The sequence below is a fragment of the Triticum aestivum genome, chromosome 7A (genome assembly GCF_018294505.1).
Source record: "Triticum aestivum cultivar Chinese Spring chromosome 7A, IWGSC CS RefSeq v2.1, whole genome shotgun sequence".
Lineage (NCBI taxonomy): Eukaryota > Viridiplantae > Streptophyta > Magnoliopsida > Poales > Poaceae > Triticum > Triticum aestivum.
In genome coordinates, this window is record NC_057812.1 from 226,338,180 (window position 1) to 226,353,983 (window position 15,804).

Below are 15,804 nucleotides of genomic sequence, written 5' to 3' on the forward strand. Positions count from 1 at the left end.
GTCTCAAAAGTCTTATTAAAAACACAACACATGGAAATGCAGAGATAAATACAAGCGGAGTTTCTGGACGACAAAGGGTGGCTCTTTCTACAGGAATGGAACTTACTCGAAAGTACCATTACCAAGGTATCCTGACACTAGGAAATGATTGGAATTCTTACATTGAGAAAACTGGGTTTCCTACTTAGAGTTAGCTCACTCTATATGGGCTCGGTAGTACCGGGTAGGAAAACACGATGGTACCATGGCTTACAAAAATCATAAGGGTGGAGTTAATAAAGTGGATTCCTTTGAGGACTTGACTTGGAAGTCAAACCAAACTACCTTTGTTTGTGCCCCTCTTGATAGTATGGTTATCCAACCTATAAATTTAGGGAAATGATAATTGACCGCTAGCTCAGTGGTAGGGGCACGATCTTGTGTTCCAGGCCAGTCGGGTTCAATCCCCACGGGGAGCAAATATTTCAATCATGTTTCTCGCCACTTCTATAAAAATATGCCGAGGGGTACTTGCTCCTTCGTCTTTAAAAAAATAGGGAAGTGTATTTAGATGGAGTCAATATTTTTGTCGTCCTAGCAAACATGTTGGTTGTCGTTTGATCTCCTGGCATGAATCGCGGGGCAAGGTTGTTATCATGTCAGTTTGCTGAATCGTTCGCTCTAACCAACTGCCAGGGTGAACATACCCTCCTTGATTCTCCCCTATCACCCTCTCTCGGCCTCACCCACTCGTTCAAGTTTATAGAAAGAAATTTGGCAGAGGTGCATGAGGGGTGGCTCAAACTCACGACCTTCTGAAGGAAGGACGGGCGGACGGACCACTTGAACTGGAAGCGAGTTGTGAATATATGTGGTTAAACTTGCTATATTTTTTAAAGCTAAAATGTTTTGAATTCATTGAAAATTTCAGGAGAAAAGGTCTAGAAATTCCAAAAAAAATCCATCTTTGAAAGAACAAAAATCCCTAATTTTTGCTATGTGCCCATTACAAATCCCAAAAGTCACCATGTTTTTTAGAGAACACAATTTTTTAACCTTGCCATGTGCGATTTTATAATTTTTGCCATGTGCCCGTTACAAATCCCAAAGTTGCCATGTTTTTATAGGAGAAATTTTATAAACTTGCCATGTTAAAGTTTATTATATGTAGCTTGGCAATTATATTATTTATACCATTGCAATTTTATTAATTAGACAATGGTAGTTTTTGTAGGTAGCATGATAATTTCATTATTTAGACCATGTCATTTTTTTAATTAGTCCATGGGCAAATTTACTAATTATACCATGGTAGTTCTATTTGTAGGTACCATGGCAATTTAATTATTTATACCATGGTAGTTTTTTGTAGCTAGCATGTCAGTTTCATTATTTAGACCATGACAATTTTTCAGTTAGACCATGGCATTTTATTAATTAGACCATGGCATTTTACTGTAGGTAACATGTCAATTTAACTTTTTAGATCATGACATTTTTATTCTATAGACCGTGGGATTTCTCTTTGTCTTGCAACTTCTTTGATTTTTTTTAAATTTAAAACATAGCGGGGCTTTTAACTATAGCATGGCAACTTTTAGAAAGTAGAGCATGGCAAATGTAAATATACATTTCTCTGCCTTTTCTGTATAATTTTTTAATGGTGATTTGTTTTGCAAAAACCAATTAACTAGAACTTTTGTTTGACATAATGATTAAAGCAGGGAGGCCCATCAAGTAGCTTGTCAGGCCATTGGGATCGTGCTGGGTGGTTTGTTCTAGCGAACTAAATCTTTCTTTAGAATGATCCTTCGTATCGAACAAACCGTTCGTCCCAGGCATCCCTAGATCTGACAATACATGGATATCAGCGCCCTAAATTTACAATCTAAAAGCTTGAGGTAGAAGCCATCTTGAAAAGTAGGACATGCGGTCAACTGATATCCACACTAAACATAAGAACTAGTTTCGTGAAATAAACTTAATAAAGTGACAGTCCTTTCAATTGGTTTGCCATTAATCACCAAAACCAAATAGGGATACATGAGAGATGAACTTTCAGCCGGTTACACCTTGCCGCTGCCACACCCCCTATATATTTTCTGTTATACTCTATGTAAGGGACATGGAGTATCTGCTCCTGAGCTCATATGCTCTCGGATGAACAGAAAAATCAAAAAAAATAGTAAATACTTTTTTGTAAAATTCTGATTTTTTGGCAAACTTTGACAAATGTTTTATATGGTTGCAAACTTTTATCATGAAATAACATTCGTGGAAGTCTTGGCAAAAAAAACAAAATCGATACTCCTAAAATACTAGTTTTAAAAACATTTGGGACTGGTGACTTTTTTTATTTGCCACGACTTCCACAAATGTTATTTAAGTATACAAAAAAAATTCAATGTTTACCAAAAAAATCAGAATTCTTTGAATTAGTTTATTATTTTTTTATTTTGCTGTTCATCTGGGTGCATGTGAGCTCCAGATCAGAATAGCACTTTCTAGTAAGCTCCTTTTGCCAATACTATATGTAAGATCCTTTTGCCAATGGAAGGGGAAATTTACCAATTAATACTCTGCGGCATGCACGGTGCTCACTGTTCATTACCATATTGCTCAAGGGAGGACGAATGCATCACCCATTACTCATGGCTGCTTCCGGAGGGCAATGAAAGCCGCCGGCCGGCCTTTTGTAATCTAGGGAACACACACACATCGATCACAGTGTATTCGTGCGTCGATTCTTTTGGGGAGATTCGAAGTTGCGTGTATTAGGCAAGGCACATGGATGCAACACGTAACTATAGCAGCTAGCACACGTACGTAAGCCTTTGCACTGCTGCGCGTTTAGGAAAACTACTGCATGCATGCATGCATGCAATATGCCGGCCGTCGATCGCATGCATGACTCGCAGTGCATTATTACCGGTGGTACGTACTGCTACTAGTTGCCTTCTCTCCAGAGGTGCCCCGGCCAAACCAAACTCGAACCAAATACTACACGCATGGATGGATGCATGCCTCACATATGCAGCCACGCAGGATACAAATGCTCTCCAGTGCAGCCTTTGGTTTTACATGTCTCTCCCCCTCTCTCTCTCTCTCCCTCGACATGATCATAACTTGGCTTTCAGTGTCATATATGCATGCACATGCGGCGCGACGCGATGTGCATTCACTCGATCATGGACACATACATACCTGAAGAAAGAAACACAATGAAGCTAGGAATTGTTCATCAAACAGAGTAGCTTTCAGCAGCTAGCTAGCTAGCTAGTAAGCCGCATTCAAGGCGGGGACTATGCGTGTACATGCGGTGTCCATTTCGGCACAGGAGGAGGCCGGCGTCGATGAGGGTCGGCATGTTCAGATTAAGCAGCGGGGCGACCGAGCTGTTCGCTTGTACAGTAGAGAATGGTGGTCTTGACCAACCGCCCACTGTTCCAATTCATTAGCCAGTCGGGGCGGTGCTACTGTTCCGGTAGTACAAAAACTGGAGTAATAATCAATCGGCATAGATCCTAATACGCCGCCCCAGACTGCATACGTGGTAGTACCACTCAGTCCTTGTAACTTAATTTGTAGTCATCGGCGTCATGCATGCAACTTTTTCTTTCTGAAAAACCCCATATGATATACCACATAGATGAATCTTTTATACCTTTTTATTATTTTTAATATACTTCATTAATAATTATTAGATACCCCAAAATGAGTTTCATGAAAAAATTTATGTGTATATTAAGAATAATAAAGAGGTATAATTAATACGTATATGAGGTATATTGAGGATGGAAGTACATACTTTCAAGAGTACAGAAGAGGAGTCCTATATATTGACCCAATAGTAATAGAGTTGCGAATTGAGCATAACTCGGATGGTTAGATTCCTTCTGGTGGAACCAGCCCATCGGGGTTCAAGTTTTTCGTTCAGTGGGAGGACATGTTCTCCTCGACTAAGAGGAGACGCCTGTGATGAGTTAATCAATCTCAACATATTATGTCGGCTCAGTATCTTGAAGATGCTTATAGGGTAGGATGTGCGTATCTATGTTCATAGGGATGAATGTATGCTTGTGTATGTGAGCATTTGTGATTGTAATGTGTTTACAAAAACTAGATTGTTAATAGTAAGACTTAATAATATTGTATTCGTGAGATCTAGCCACACCCTTACAAAAATCCTAGAGTTGCCCCCGTAATTTGCATATTTTGTCTTTCTTCTCCGCAAAGGAAAGATTAACCTGCACATTTTGTAGGACAGATAAATATGGTAATTCCATTCTCATAGTACGTACTCCGAAAACGTTGCAAGCTAAAAGGGATATGCACTGACACTCACTGTTGGTAGAGTGGGCACGGGACATAAGCTGGGCCGTGGTGGCGCGATCAACAGAGGATCCGGCCGGAGGGCAGACAGAGCGGGTTCAAGGTATAATCATAAACTGCGCACAGTGAGCCCATTTAATTGGAATAGTAGCCAGAGAACAAGGGGCTGGTGGCGTGATGCACACATAGTGTTGTGGTTGCACGGAAGGGGCAGACTGGATCGACGGCATTCAAGTCCGGCCACGGCCATCCATCAGAGACGCCGAAAAGTAGTATTAGTAGGGGCACTATACACTATACACTGTAGTACGACCTGCACAAACGATTAAAGCCACGCATCCAAAACATTCCTCTCGTCGAGTCTTTATATCTTTCAAGAACTTCTCAGCCAACACCCCACGCATTGTTGCTCTCCCTCTCGTTGATTACTTCGGAATCGGTTCGTCGATCGTTTAATCAAGCGAGTGATTGCATTTCCATTTGAATTCATGCATGTACGTATGTAACCGTATTTCATTTCTAGATAGACTTGGCAGGGCCGGCATAGTTGACTGTCCCCATCGATCGATCTCACGGTCGGGTGTACCACATAAGCCTGTTGTGATGTGAGCTTTCTGCCGTGTTTCACCCAGTGCGGGAGTTAATGGCCGTCGATCACTTGATGGCCATGTCGTTCGACCCGACGACGATATCGCGCGGCTAGTGGTTATATATGTATGTCTTCGAGGTAGGTAAATATTGTGATGTCCATGATGAGATCGACCACCCGTTCACGCGAGCACATAGGATCGCGTGGGCAAGCAGCAAGCAAACTCGCGTATCTGGACCCGTATGACCAGCCATACACTGTTTGCTCACCACATGCGCTAGTAATCATCGCCGTGCACATGTTCATGCATGTTCCTCAAGAGATAAATATACTGAGAATGATATATTTCAAACAGGTTGCTTGTAGGGATAAGGTGTGCGTGTGTGCGTTCATATGAATGAGTGTATGCGCATGTATATGAGCGCTTGCTTCTGTACTGTGTTCCAAAAAAAAAAAAACAGGGTCACTGATTTTATAGCTGGCCATATAGTTCCACACGGCTTTTTCCTCAAGACGCCGGGTCCAGACGGAAAACAGGAAGAAACCCAATGCGACCCCTCCCAGACCCAAGCCCAATAGACGTGGGAGCAGAGCCATGATTCCGGCCAGGGTTTCGAGCTAATCTCGGCCGGCAACACGGCACGGCATGTGCCCCCTTCTCACTCATACGAGACACATGCCCACGGTGCCCACAGCCCAAACGCACAGCAACGCAGGCCCTTCTTCCAACCTTCCCTCCGGAAAATTCAAGACGCCGCTAGCTCCGCCAGTAGGTGAGGGCGATAAATGCCGGAGCACAGATGCTTCGATTTAACACGTCGAAGCAGCGCCTACGCCGGGCAGGCAGCAATGATACCGTCCAGGAAGACAATGGCTACTAGTATCATCAACAGTGCGGGCTGCAGCAGCAGCAGCAGACAAAAGGAACAAGGTACGCAAGTACACGGGCGAGCGCGTTATGACTGAGCCGGCACCGTCGATCCCACCTTCCAAAATGATACACCGCCGCTGCCAACGCGTCCGTTGGCAGAAATAATGGGCACATCATACACCGTGCACAAGAATAAATGTTCATCAGGAACTGGGCAGCGGGAGGCGGCACTCGACACTCGCATTGCAACACAAAAACTTTCCAAGCCCAAACGATAAAATTACAATTACAGTTCGATCCATCCCCAGGACCGCGGCGAACACGTCGAGAACGGAATGGACAGTGTCAATTGGGTTTCTTCGTGTCATCAGTAGCTTGTCAGCGGAAAATCGGTTTACATCTGGCAGCCGAAAATTCCTCTGCGAAGAACTGGGGCTGTGTGGCTCCTAGACCACGGGCGTGACTGAATGAATGACCAGTAGAGTGCGCTCTCCAACTGTAACTGCAAGCATGGGCGTGGCTAGTGCGACCAGTGTATATGAACTAAACAGAATTATCCACTCAACAATGCTCGTGGCGGTTTTCACGGCGAATACCTCAACGCCAAGAATCACTCTGTTTCAGCATCCGAGACCTTTCAGTATATTCCCCAACTCACTGGTAACATCTGGGATACTTGCATATGATCCAGGGAGATTTATGGCATGATATTCTAACGACTTCCAGCGTGAGATCAAGCCAAAATGTGGGCGTCTATAGAAGCTGCTGATTATCTCAAGAACTTTTGTGTCTGGCGTGGCTGAAACCAGGTGTGTCAGACCAGCCCCATGAGCCCCTATTATGACTGAAGCTTCCAGGATAGCCTGGAGTTGCTCCTTCATGCTCATGTGCGCAAAAAGACCATTCACGACAGTTATTTTGCACTTCTGACCTTTTGCCCACTTCTCAACTGCATCGAATGCCTCCTGCTCATTGCTTAGCCTAGATTCAACCTTTCCACTGTGACGTGGGTGGGCCAAGTAGTCTTCTCTCCGAACAAAGAGAATCTTGAGTCCGTTTGATGTTTTTTTAGGCGGCACGATCCCATCCTCCAGAAGATCAAAAGAAGCTATAATCATCTCCCCAAATTCAGACAACCGTGCAGTTTTCTGGTGGTCTGGTTTATTTCTAAGGGACTGAGCAGAGGCTCCTTCACAGCTGAAGCTTTCACTAAGCCCCTTAAATAGAGCAGTCTCATAGCCCAATGGTGAAAGAACTGCATGCCGGAAACAAACAGGGCCAGAGAAGCTCTTGGCATAGGTCACATTCGAAAAAAGTGATTCCCATGTTTGCTCCAGTGGTGCCTGCGGGATATCAGGTCATATCTGTTACAAACAAGAATATACATGGGGAAATCAACTGAATCATTTTGGACAAGAATGATTTCACTCCTTAATTAGCAGATAAATACACTAGAAACTCACAAAGTATGCAAGCAGTTGATATCTCGATATCAATACTGTTGACGTATAAATGCATAGCCCACCTTTCCCCATCAGTTGGAGCTTTTGGGTGAACTGGCTGGTGCGTGCAGTTCTACATGATATCAGAGCCAAGCGGTCTTGAGTTCAAGACCCGGCTGGTGCAATTTAAAAATAAAAAATTGCGGCCCACTTTCGGTCCACGTTTAGGCCTGAGGGGGCCACACGTGAGGGGGAGTGTTCACGTATAAATGCATAGCCCACTGGCTGGTGCGTGCAGTTCTACAAATACAATGGCATAATTGAGCAGATGGCTGCTCATGTTCTTGTGTTGAATGGGAAACATAAGTTAGTTTTGGTAGGAAGGAAATGATACTGTAAATATAATGACAACACTGCTGCACATCTTATAAACAGAACTACCATCATTCTTCACCATCCCACCCTATCTTCAAATGTTCTGATAAGGAGTTACAAACAGCACACACCCACATCGACTATCAAAAGTATGACACTGTTCTAACTATTCCATGAACAGGTGGTGACATGGTGAGATGATTGATGAGACATGCCACAGAATGGTTAGCCCTGGTTGACTGATTTTGGTAAGCTTAACTCATTAGAGTCAAAAAACTCAAACTCTGCCAAGTGTTCCATTCTTTCTTCAAATTTTACTGCATGCAGTGCTTAATTTTAGTAGTTACCATAAACCGCACTTTAAGCTGCATATAATAATTCTGAACAAAGAGAATAACATGATAGAGCAATTGAAAATGCAAGCTCAGGCAGACATGGAAGCATAGAGCTGTATGAATGGCATAACTTTGGATCAGGTGTCAGGACAGAGTTCTCAGGAAATTTGTATCTATAGGAGATGTAGAACAGAAATACTAAGAGAAAGGGAAAGGATTTGGAAGAGTTTTAGATTGCAATGATCTCGTAACAGGGGCAGCAGATACGGTCCCAGATACCAAACGAGCAAAGATATCTATGTGAAGAATATGAACACACTAACAAACTACAGATCAGGCACATAACTCTCAAGTTGATATTTTACCACCCAAACTACTGTCCAAACATACTAATTAATCATGACGAATGCAACATATCTCATGTAATGTACCAAGAGTCATAAGCATAGAATGTTTCTAAGTACAGTACATACCTTGCAATGCCCATCCACGAAAACAACATTAGGACGATCAGGTAAATTCGTGACTCTGGAACTAACATATGCACTGTACCAGTCTGTGATTGTGTGGAAAAGGTTTGCATACTCAAATCGTGTGACCAGAAGTGTCGGTTCTTCAATCCACTGCACCAAGTGTTACAACACAGTCACTAAGCAACTAGAGAAATTAGGAAGAATTCAAGAATTTATTCAAAATAATACAATCGAATAAGTACTGCCATATAATAGTCACAATCATGAAATAAGTTAAATATCTGCTTGTCAAGAAGTCCATGTGCTTCTTCATGAAGAGTATAACACAAAGAGAGACACTACATTGGTACAGTTTAATACCATGGAAATTGGCACCACTAGTTTTTTTAACCATTCCTTGATATTAAAGTGCGCCGACATGCATCACTGGTATATTAGCATAACTGAAGCACAAATTGTGCTGCACCCAGTTTTACACCAAGAAAATTGCAATAAACTGAAACTGAACCAAATAGCGAAGAGAATAACCACGATATTTATATATGCTAATAGTAGAACTAGGCTCTTACGAAGTACCCATTCAACCTGAGAATAGAAAGGAAAAGGTAAACTCCACACACTGATTAGAAATACTAACACATGTAACAGTTTGATTGCTCAGTGATAACATCTCGGATTACTCCCTCCAATTTACTTTTTGGCACATAGGCTTACAACTCCATGAAAGATAGGAATTTGAAACTGCTGATTGCAGCTTCCCAGACTATATGTTTGTTATGTTTGTATAACCCCAAGGTTCAACCTCTTACTTACCATGACAAAAATAAATGGCATTTTAAAGACAAAATGCAATAACTGAAAATTTGTTAGCTGCAACTGTAATGTGTCATTATTTGTTTAAATGTGAATGAGTGTAAGTCCATATACAGCCTGCTATGATTCACTACTTTCATATCGTCATTCATTCCTATCTAATATGTGGCATGTACAGAGAGACACAGATGGCAGGCTGGAGCCAGGATGATCCTGCGTGATCATAAAGGTACGGTCATCTTTGCTGCCATACGCATGTTGTTTAACTGTGTTGATGCCCTGGAAGCGGAGGCGGCAGCGATGGATGAAGGGCTCCGGCTTGCTCTCCACTGGACAAACTCACCTCTGGTAGTGGAGATGGACTGCGCTGAGTTGTTGCAAATGATTCAATCAAGAGACGTTGATAGATCACGGTACGTGCACCATATAAGAGAGATCAGAAGGATTCTGACTCAAGAAAGGAACATTAGTCTAGCTAAGATCAGCCGACATGCAAATGAAGCGAGTCACACCCTCGCTTGTATGGGTCGTTCGCAGCAGCGAACTGCATGTTGGCTTCGAAACTTCCCTGATGAGATAGCTAGCATAGTCAATTCTGAATGTAATCATCTTGCTTGATTAATGAAAGTTCCTTTCCCGCAAAAAAATTTGCTTGAGGAAGTAAACTTTGGCATCCATGCACATGTGTAAGCCAAATAATCCAAATTTGCTGAAGACTAGTTTGTATGCAGTTACCAAATAGGGGCACTACACGCATCACGAAATATCGCAATTCAATATGAGTGACCTATTTGAACTACCACACAACATAGTCGCTTTAACCCAATTGGTGGTTTCTTGAATTATCTTTAATTCATGTAAAGTCCTTTTTGAGCTTCCCACAAATTATTCGTTCTATTTCACACACAGTCTGCATCTAGCACAGATAGCAATTTCCTTTATTTGTATGTTTCTTCTTATTACTGGCATGTATGCAGTAATTATGGGATTACCTTTTTTATTTCATATCTAGTACTAATTATTCTTACCATTTAAGGGATCTGATTTACATTTAATGTAAAAATGAGTTCGCATCATACAGGGGAGAGAATACTCACCACTCGTGATATTTGATACTCCTACTGAATTTGCAGCATTTAAGATTTAGGATTCCAAATAAGATTTGTTGTCAGAGGTTGTTTTAGAAAAGTTGCTGGCAGTTACTGTGGAGGGACTATGGCTTAGATCCTTTTCTTTTATGCACAATTTAGCCACCATCCACCACTCACCCCATAAGCACGAGTGGAGTGAAAAGGGGTGGATATTATGTGAGCCAGAGTAAGATTGCAAAGCCTTTTTTGCAGATAGGAATATCCAGCTATCCTCTAATTCCTCACAATTTACCCTTTGTTTAGGAAACTGATAAATAAAGGAAATTAATACTAGTAGCAAAGAGAGCTAATCCAGCAGATTCAATTAATGACGTACTCTTCAATTTTGTGAGATTACTTTCTATATAGGAAGATAGATTGTGCAATAATTCACTTCCAATCAATCACCAAACACACCTTATATCAGTTATAGGTTGCTGAAACAAAGTCAGTTATCACGGCAAGGAATACCTGGGAGCAGTGGAGCTCACCGGGCGGCACGACACGCGCGGAGTCGAGCAGCGCTCTCATGGTGTGCGTCCCGATCCCGTTGGTGGGCACGTGGGCGTCGAGGAACCCCGGCTCGACCAAGGGCCCCCTCCTCCCCGCCGCCGCCCCCTCCACCACCAGCGCGCCGGATTCGTACCTGGGCAGCTCCTCCTCCTCCTTGCGGCCCATCACCTGGTCGATCGGCTCGCCGCCGCGCGACATCGCGATGAGCGCCGGGTCGAGCCGCACCCGCGCGCCCTCGCAGATCGAGCTGCCCAGCGTCTCGCTGTGGTGGCACCGGAACCACCCGCCGCCCCCACGCCCCTCCGGGAGGACTTCCACGAGATGGGAGAAGCCGTTCCCGAAGTAGGCCTCGCAGGAGCGCGGCGGCAGCGATGGGTCGGCGGTCCAGGGGAGGAAAGACGGGAGGCGCGGCCACGGCTTCTGGTAAGACGGCTCTCGGACTCTCTCATGGGTCTGAGCTTCGGGCTTGGCGGGGTTCGGGGGAGGATGGTTGGACTGGAGGAGGAGGTAGAGCGCGAAGGAGACGGCGTGGACGGCGAACACGACGACGAGGATGCACGGGACGAGGCGGCGGAGCCTCTGGCCGTGGCTTTGGTGGTGATTGCGCCCGGCCATCATCGCCGGCCGCCGGAGTGTCCTCCGCGCCGTCGGGGTTCCGTAGATCCGGGGCCTGTGTGTACTCGGAGACGATGGGGGGGAAGAGGAAGCCGTTACGCGTGGTGGGTAGCATCAGACGGTTGCTCGCGTGGTTGGTCATTCTCTGGACGGCCTCGATCCGCTGACACATTCTGCTTTTGCCTTTTGGGTCTATGCCTTTACCAGTCGCAGGTGAGCTGTCGCCGGAGACATCGCATCGCCATAGCGGTGGGCTGACCGGCGACGGCGTGCCTTCTTGCCAATCGAGGCTGCGCGACCAGCCGGTCTTGGATACTGCGGAGTGCCGTCGGTGCACGGCGTACCTGGCCAGTGTGCGAGTTGGGTCGCCTGCTGTGGATGCCGCCTAGCCGTCGCCATGTGATCAATCAAGCCCAGCGTCGCTGGACAAGTATGCAAGTGTCAATTCCACTGCTCCGGTACGTTCCTCCAAGAATTTTCATTGGGAAAATAATTTTCATTTGAAGTTCAGTTGTGCAAGAATATAGAGATGAGATCTCAGATTAGTACAGTTAGAATTACGACTTAAATGGAAGAGCTAACTTAAATCTTTGCATGTGTCAGCCAAATACCAGTAATTTTAAGCCACTATTCTTAAAGAGTTTGCATTATTTACGATAATTTATAACTAGGCTAATGATTCCAGCAGGGCGACAAGCCATAGCATATGTCGGTCTGGCGTGTATCATCGGATTCGTGTTGATCCGTCGCTTCGCACTGCGCCATGTCGCTCCCGTCGTCGGGGCCCACCACACCGCCCGCTCTCCTCAGTCTACCTTATCCCTCAATGTGTTTCCATGGCTCCTCTGCCTCGCTCTGCGCCACACACCACAACCCTCCAACCCCTCCCCCCAACGTCTCATCGGAGTTGGCCTCCGACAACCCGGAGTCAATCTCCCCTGCGCGTGCTGTTGTGGTTCTAAGTCTGACAGTAGTGTAGGGGGGTAAGTATGAAGAGGCAAGATCTTAGCTATGGAGAAGTTGTAAGCACGCAAGGTTTACGAGTTCAGGCCCTTCTCGGAGGAAGTAATAGCCCTACGTCTCAGAGCCCGGAGGCGGTCGACTGGATTATGCGTGTATGAATTACAAGGGTGTGAACCCTTGTCTCGGAGGAGGGGGGTGGCTTATATAGAGTGCGCCAGGACCCCAGCCATCCCACGTTACAAAGGGTTCAACGTACATTAAGGCAGGGCGTTACTAGTAACGCTAGTAAGAAAGTGCTATGATGACCATAAAAGCTACTTAATAACCGACCGTTAGCATGCGGAGTGCCTTTAGGTCTCCTGACTGTCGAGTGGCTTGGTCTTGGTCGAGTGGTTGCTTCTTGGTCGAGTATCTTCGAGTCTGTCGAGTGGAACACCTCCAAGTCGATTGAAAGATGATTTCTTCTGGAGATGTCCTTGGGTAGGTCAGTTTGGACAGGTCCATGCCCCTACCCTAGGTACATAGCTTCATCATTAGCCCCCGAATGGATCGTGGTTTGAGTGGGAAAGGGATTGAGCACTTCTCTGACTCATTTTTCATGCCGTGAGCATTTCTTGTTTCGGATCAATGAACCTGAGCGATGGCAGCGACTTCCTTTCCATTTGCCTCGATTCATTCTTAGGTTTTTGTCGAGTGAGTTTCTTTATTTGAAAGGCTCCGAGTGACGGTGCGGAGGAGATCTTTGGTCTGACAAGTTGTTCCGCTGCCCGCAGATTTCGTGGGATCTGAATTTTGGGAAGCGCGCGGGACGGGGGAGGCCGCAGTAATCGGATGGGATAGAGCGGAGCCGCCTCGATCCCCGCACCACCTTTTTCGCCATGTATCGCGCACGCGATTGTTACGGGATTTGACAGAACCGCCCGGGCCTACCAGTCAGCCACTCGGAAGCGGCCTCATATAAGGCGTTGGACCGGGGTCTCCCGAACAGTGCGTCCCCATTATCTCTTCTCCTCTTCACGCTTCTCTGCTGCGCTCGCTCTCGCCCTCGCGCCACCGTTCCGTACGCGTCTCGCCGGCGACGATGGGGAAGGAGAAGATGACGGCTCTGGAGCGGGCAAAGAAGGCGACGGCGAGGTCGGAGGGGAAGGCGACCAGTCGGGGCGGATCCTCCTCGCGAACCGGCCTGCCAAAGGGCTGGATCCAGGGTGACTGGATCCACTCGAAGCTCACCCAAGAAGACCTCGACGACCTGGCCGAAGGAGGGCTGATCCCCTATGACTCGACGCGGCTTCCGGGGAAGGAATCCGAGCCGCAACCCCGGGAGGGTGAGCGCGTTCTTCTTGCCACCCACGTCGACCGTGGATTTTCCTTGCCTCCTCACCCTTTCTTTCGAGGATTTCTGAACTTCTTTGGGGCACAACTCCACCATTTTACTCCCAACACAATCGTTTATCTCGCCGCTTTCATTTCTTTGTGTGAGAATTTCCTGGGTTGCCGGCCTCACTGGGGTCTTTTCAAGCATATTTTCACTTGTCGCTCCCAGACAGTGAAAAAGGCTAATCCGAGTGACGAGAGGACTCAAGTGATCCAGATGTGTGGGGGTCTTGGTATCCAGATGAGAGGGAAAAGCTCCTTTCCGGCCATGATTCTTCCCGACTCAGTTCGCGGATGGCAGTCGACCTGGTTTTACTGTAAAGACCAGTCGATGCCAGGGCAGTCGACTGGCCTCCCTCCCTTTACCATGGACCAAGTGAGGAAACCATCCCCTTTGAAGGTGCTCCCGGAGGAGAAAGCGCAGGTGAGGATGCTGGTTGAGCGAGTGGTCCAGCTTATCCGTGACGGGGTCACTGGCATGGATCTCCTGGAGGTCTTCCTTCAGCGGCGCATCCAGCCTCTTCAAGCTCGAGACCATCCGATGTGGATGTATTCGGGTCTTGAAGACTCCACTCGGATTCACCCGGAGGAGGTCGATGATGACACACTGGAGAAGTGGCTGTCGGGCATGACCAGAAACAAGGACAACCCCAGGGGAGCCAGGAGAGTTCCTCCATTTGACCAGTCTCATGTACCAGAGAAGGTCCGATTCTGAGTTTTTGTTTGTAATCTGAATCCACTCGCGCGGCTACCTATGCTGAGTCGACTCACTTTGTTCTCCCTGCTTTCTTTTAGGCCATTATTGAAATGTATTCAATGCCCAACGGAGAACAGGAGCAGGACCCGGAAGGAGAGGCGAGCGGCGGCGACAGTGGCGAGTGGGAGTCTAGCGGTGGAGGGGACGAAGAAAGCGATGACCCGAGTGACGAAGAAGAAGTCGAGTCGCCTCCTCGCAGGGAGAGGCGGTCCAAACTTGACCAAGAACGGCTGAGCGCTCGTGAAAAGGCGATTGCTCAAGCTGGTCAGTCTTCAAAGCGTCCTCGGACCTCTTCGCCAACTCCGACTGAGAAAGCGCCAAAGAATCCCAAAGTCACAGAGCCGAAGCTTCGGAAGGCGTTGCCGAAGATTAAGATTGACATCCCCGTCGCTTCTGCGTGAGTTCTCTTTTTATCTTCACTCGACGCCCTATGCTGCTTGTTTTTCTCGTTTTAACCGGATGGACTTGGGAACTGGCAGCGCTGCTACTTCCGGGACCTCAGCTTACAGGGACGATGATGAGGTGATGGAGGATGCGGTCACTTCTAATCTGGGTATGATTTCTGCCATTCTATCTTTATTTTGGTCGATTCAACTGCAATGTGTACCATTGGGTGATGTGATTTTGTCGATTGAACTTTGAACAGCCCCTAACGTTATTGACCTCCCTGATGATGATGAAGAGCCCGAGAGGCCTTTAACGAGGAGAAATAGGCAAGTTCCTGCAAGCGAGGTGCCACAATCGACGTTGAGGACGGAGCCAGTCGTTCAGGACGCTGGTGATGCCAATCGGGGTTCTGTTACCTTCGTCGTGCCCTTGTCGAGTGCCTTGCCTTCTTCATCGACTGATCAGGTCCCTGTCGACCCGCCTTCGGTTTTTGCGACCCATCATGTCCCAGAGGACGAAGTGAATGCTGCCAAGGAAGCCATACGCCAGGCGGGCATTATGATGGAGCAGATGAAGACGGTGCGGGATGCCAGCCAGGCCGCCTACGATGCCAGCTCGGCTCTCCAGAGCAACGTCCAGGTTAGTTGGCCGCTGCTTGTTCTGTTAGGACATGCTACCTGAAGACTCTTTCTGAAAATCTTTGCATCTGTACACCCACTGGGTGTGTCGATTGAATTTTTGAACTAGTAGGGGCACGCTGAGTGCACCCACTGGGTGTAGTCCCCGAGACTACGATGGACTGCCGGCAGTCGACTGTAGTCTTTGTAGTTTGTCTCTTCCACTCGGTCTGGTCGAG

At 46.5% G+C, this 15,804-nt stretch overlaps 2 protein-coding genes and 1 long non-coding RNA gene across 3 annotated transcripts; 2 read left to right on the forward strand and 1 right to left on the reverse strand.

Moving 5' to 3' along the window:
• Positions 1 to 5,970: 5,970 nt before the first annotated feature.
• On the reverse strand, positions 5,971 to 11,617 carry LOC123151121 (beta-1,2-xylosyltransferase RCN11). The gene is made up of 3 exons (XM_044570889.1): positions 10,811 to 11,617; positions 8,397 to 8,546; positions 5,971 to 7,114 (listed from the first exon to the last, which is right to left on the reverse strand). The coding sequence occupies exons 1-3, from the start codon at positions 11,468 to 11,470 to the stop codon at positions 6,392 to 6,394; spliced, it is 1,533 nt and encodes a 510-aa protein (XP_044426824.1). The 5' UTR covers positions 11,471 to 11,617; the 3' UTR covers positions 5,971 to 6,391.
• On the forward strand, positions 11,282 to 12,576 carry LOC123151124 (uncharacterized). Its single transcript, XR_006475508.1, has 3 exons — positions 11,282 to 11,571; positions 11,675 to 11,925; positions 12,156 to 12,576. It is a non-coding gene; the product is annotated as an uncharacterized lncRNA (long non-coding RNA).
• A 1,729-nt stretch (positions 12,577 to 14,305) lies between these two features.
• LOC123151122 (uncharacterized) lies at positions 14,306 to 15,719 on the forward strand. Its single transcript, XM_044570890.1, has 3 exons — positions 14,306 to 14,958; positions 15,041 to 15,114; positions 15,208 to 15,719. Exons 1-3 carry the CDS (start codon positions 14,612 to 14,614, stop codon positions 15,627 to 15,629), a joined length of 843 nt encoding a protein of 280 aa, XP_044426825.1. The 5' UTR covers positions 14,306 to 14,611; the 3' UTR covers positions 15,630 to 15,719.
• The last annotated feature ends 85 nt before the right edge of the window (positions 15,720 to 15,804 follow it).

What these genes read in the sequence shown, in the direction of transcription:
- LOC123151121 (XM_044570889.1), bottom strand. Translation starts at nt 11,470, where the DNA reads ATGATGGCCGGGCGCAATCACCACCAAAGCCACGGCCAGAGGCTCCGC. An exon ending in GTGAGCTCCACTGCTCCCAG is followed by an intron (nt 8,547 to 10,810) that starts GTATTCCTTGCC and finishes CACTTGGTGCAG; the next exon opens with TGGATTGAAGAACCGACACT. An exon ending in TCGTGGATGGGCATTGCAAG is followed by an intron (nt 7,115 to 8,396) that starts GTATGTACTGTA and finishes GATATCCCGCAG; the next exon opens with GCACCACTGGAGCAAACATG.
- LOC123151122 (XM_044570890.1), top strand. Translation starts at nt 14,612, where the DNA reads ATGTATTCAATGCCCAACGGAGAACAGGAGCAGGACCCGGAAGGAGAG. An exon ending in GACATCCCCGTCGCTTCTGC is followed by an intron (nt 14,959 to 15,040) that starts GTGAGTTCTCTT and finishes GGGAACTGGCAG; the next exon opens with CGCTGCTACTTCCGGGACCT. An exon ending in TGCGGTCACTTCTAATCTGG is followed by an intron (nt 15,115 to 15,207) that starts GTATGATTTCTG and finishes AACTTTGAACAG; the next exon opens with CCCCTAACGTTATTGACCTC.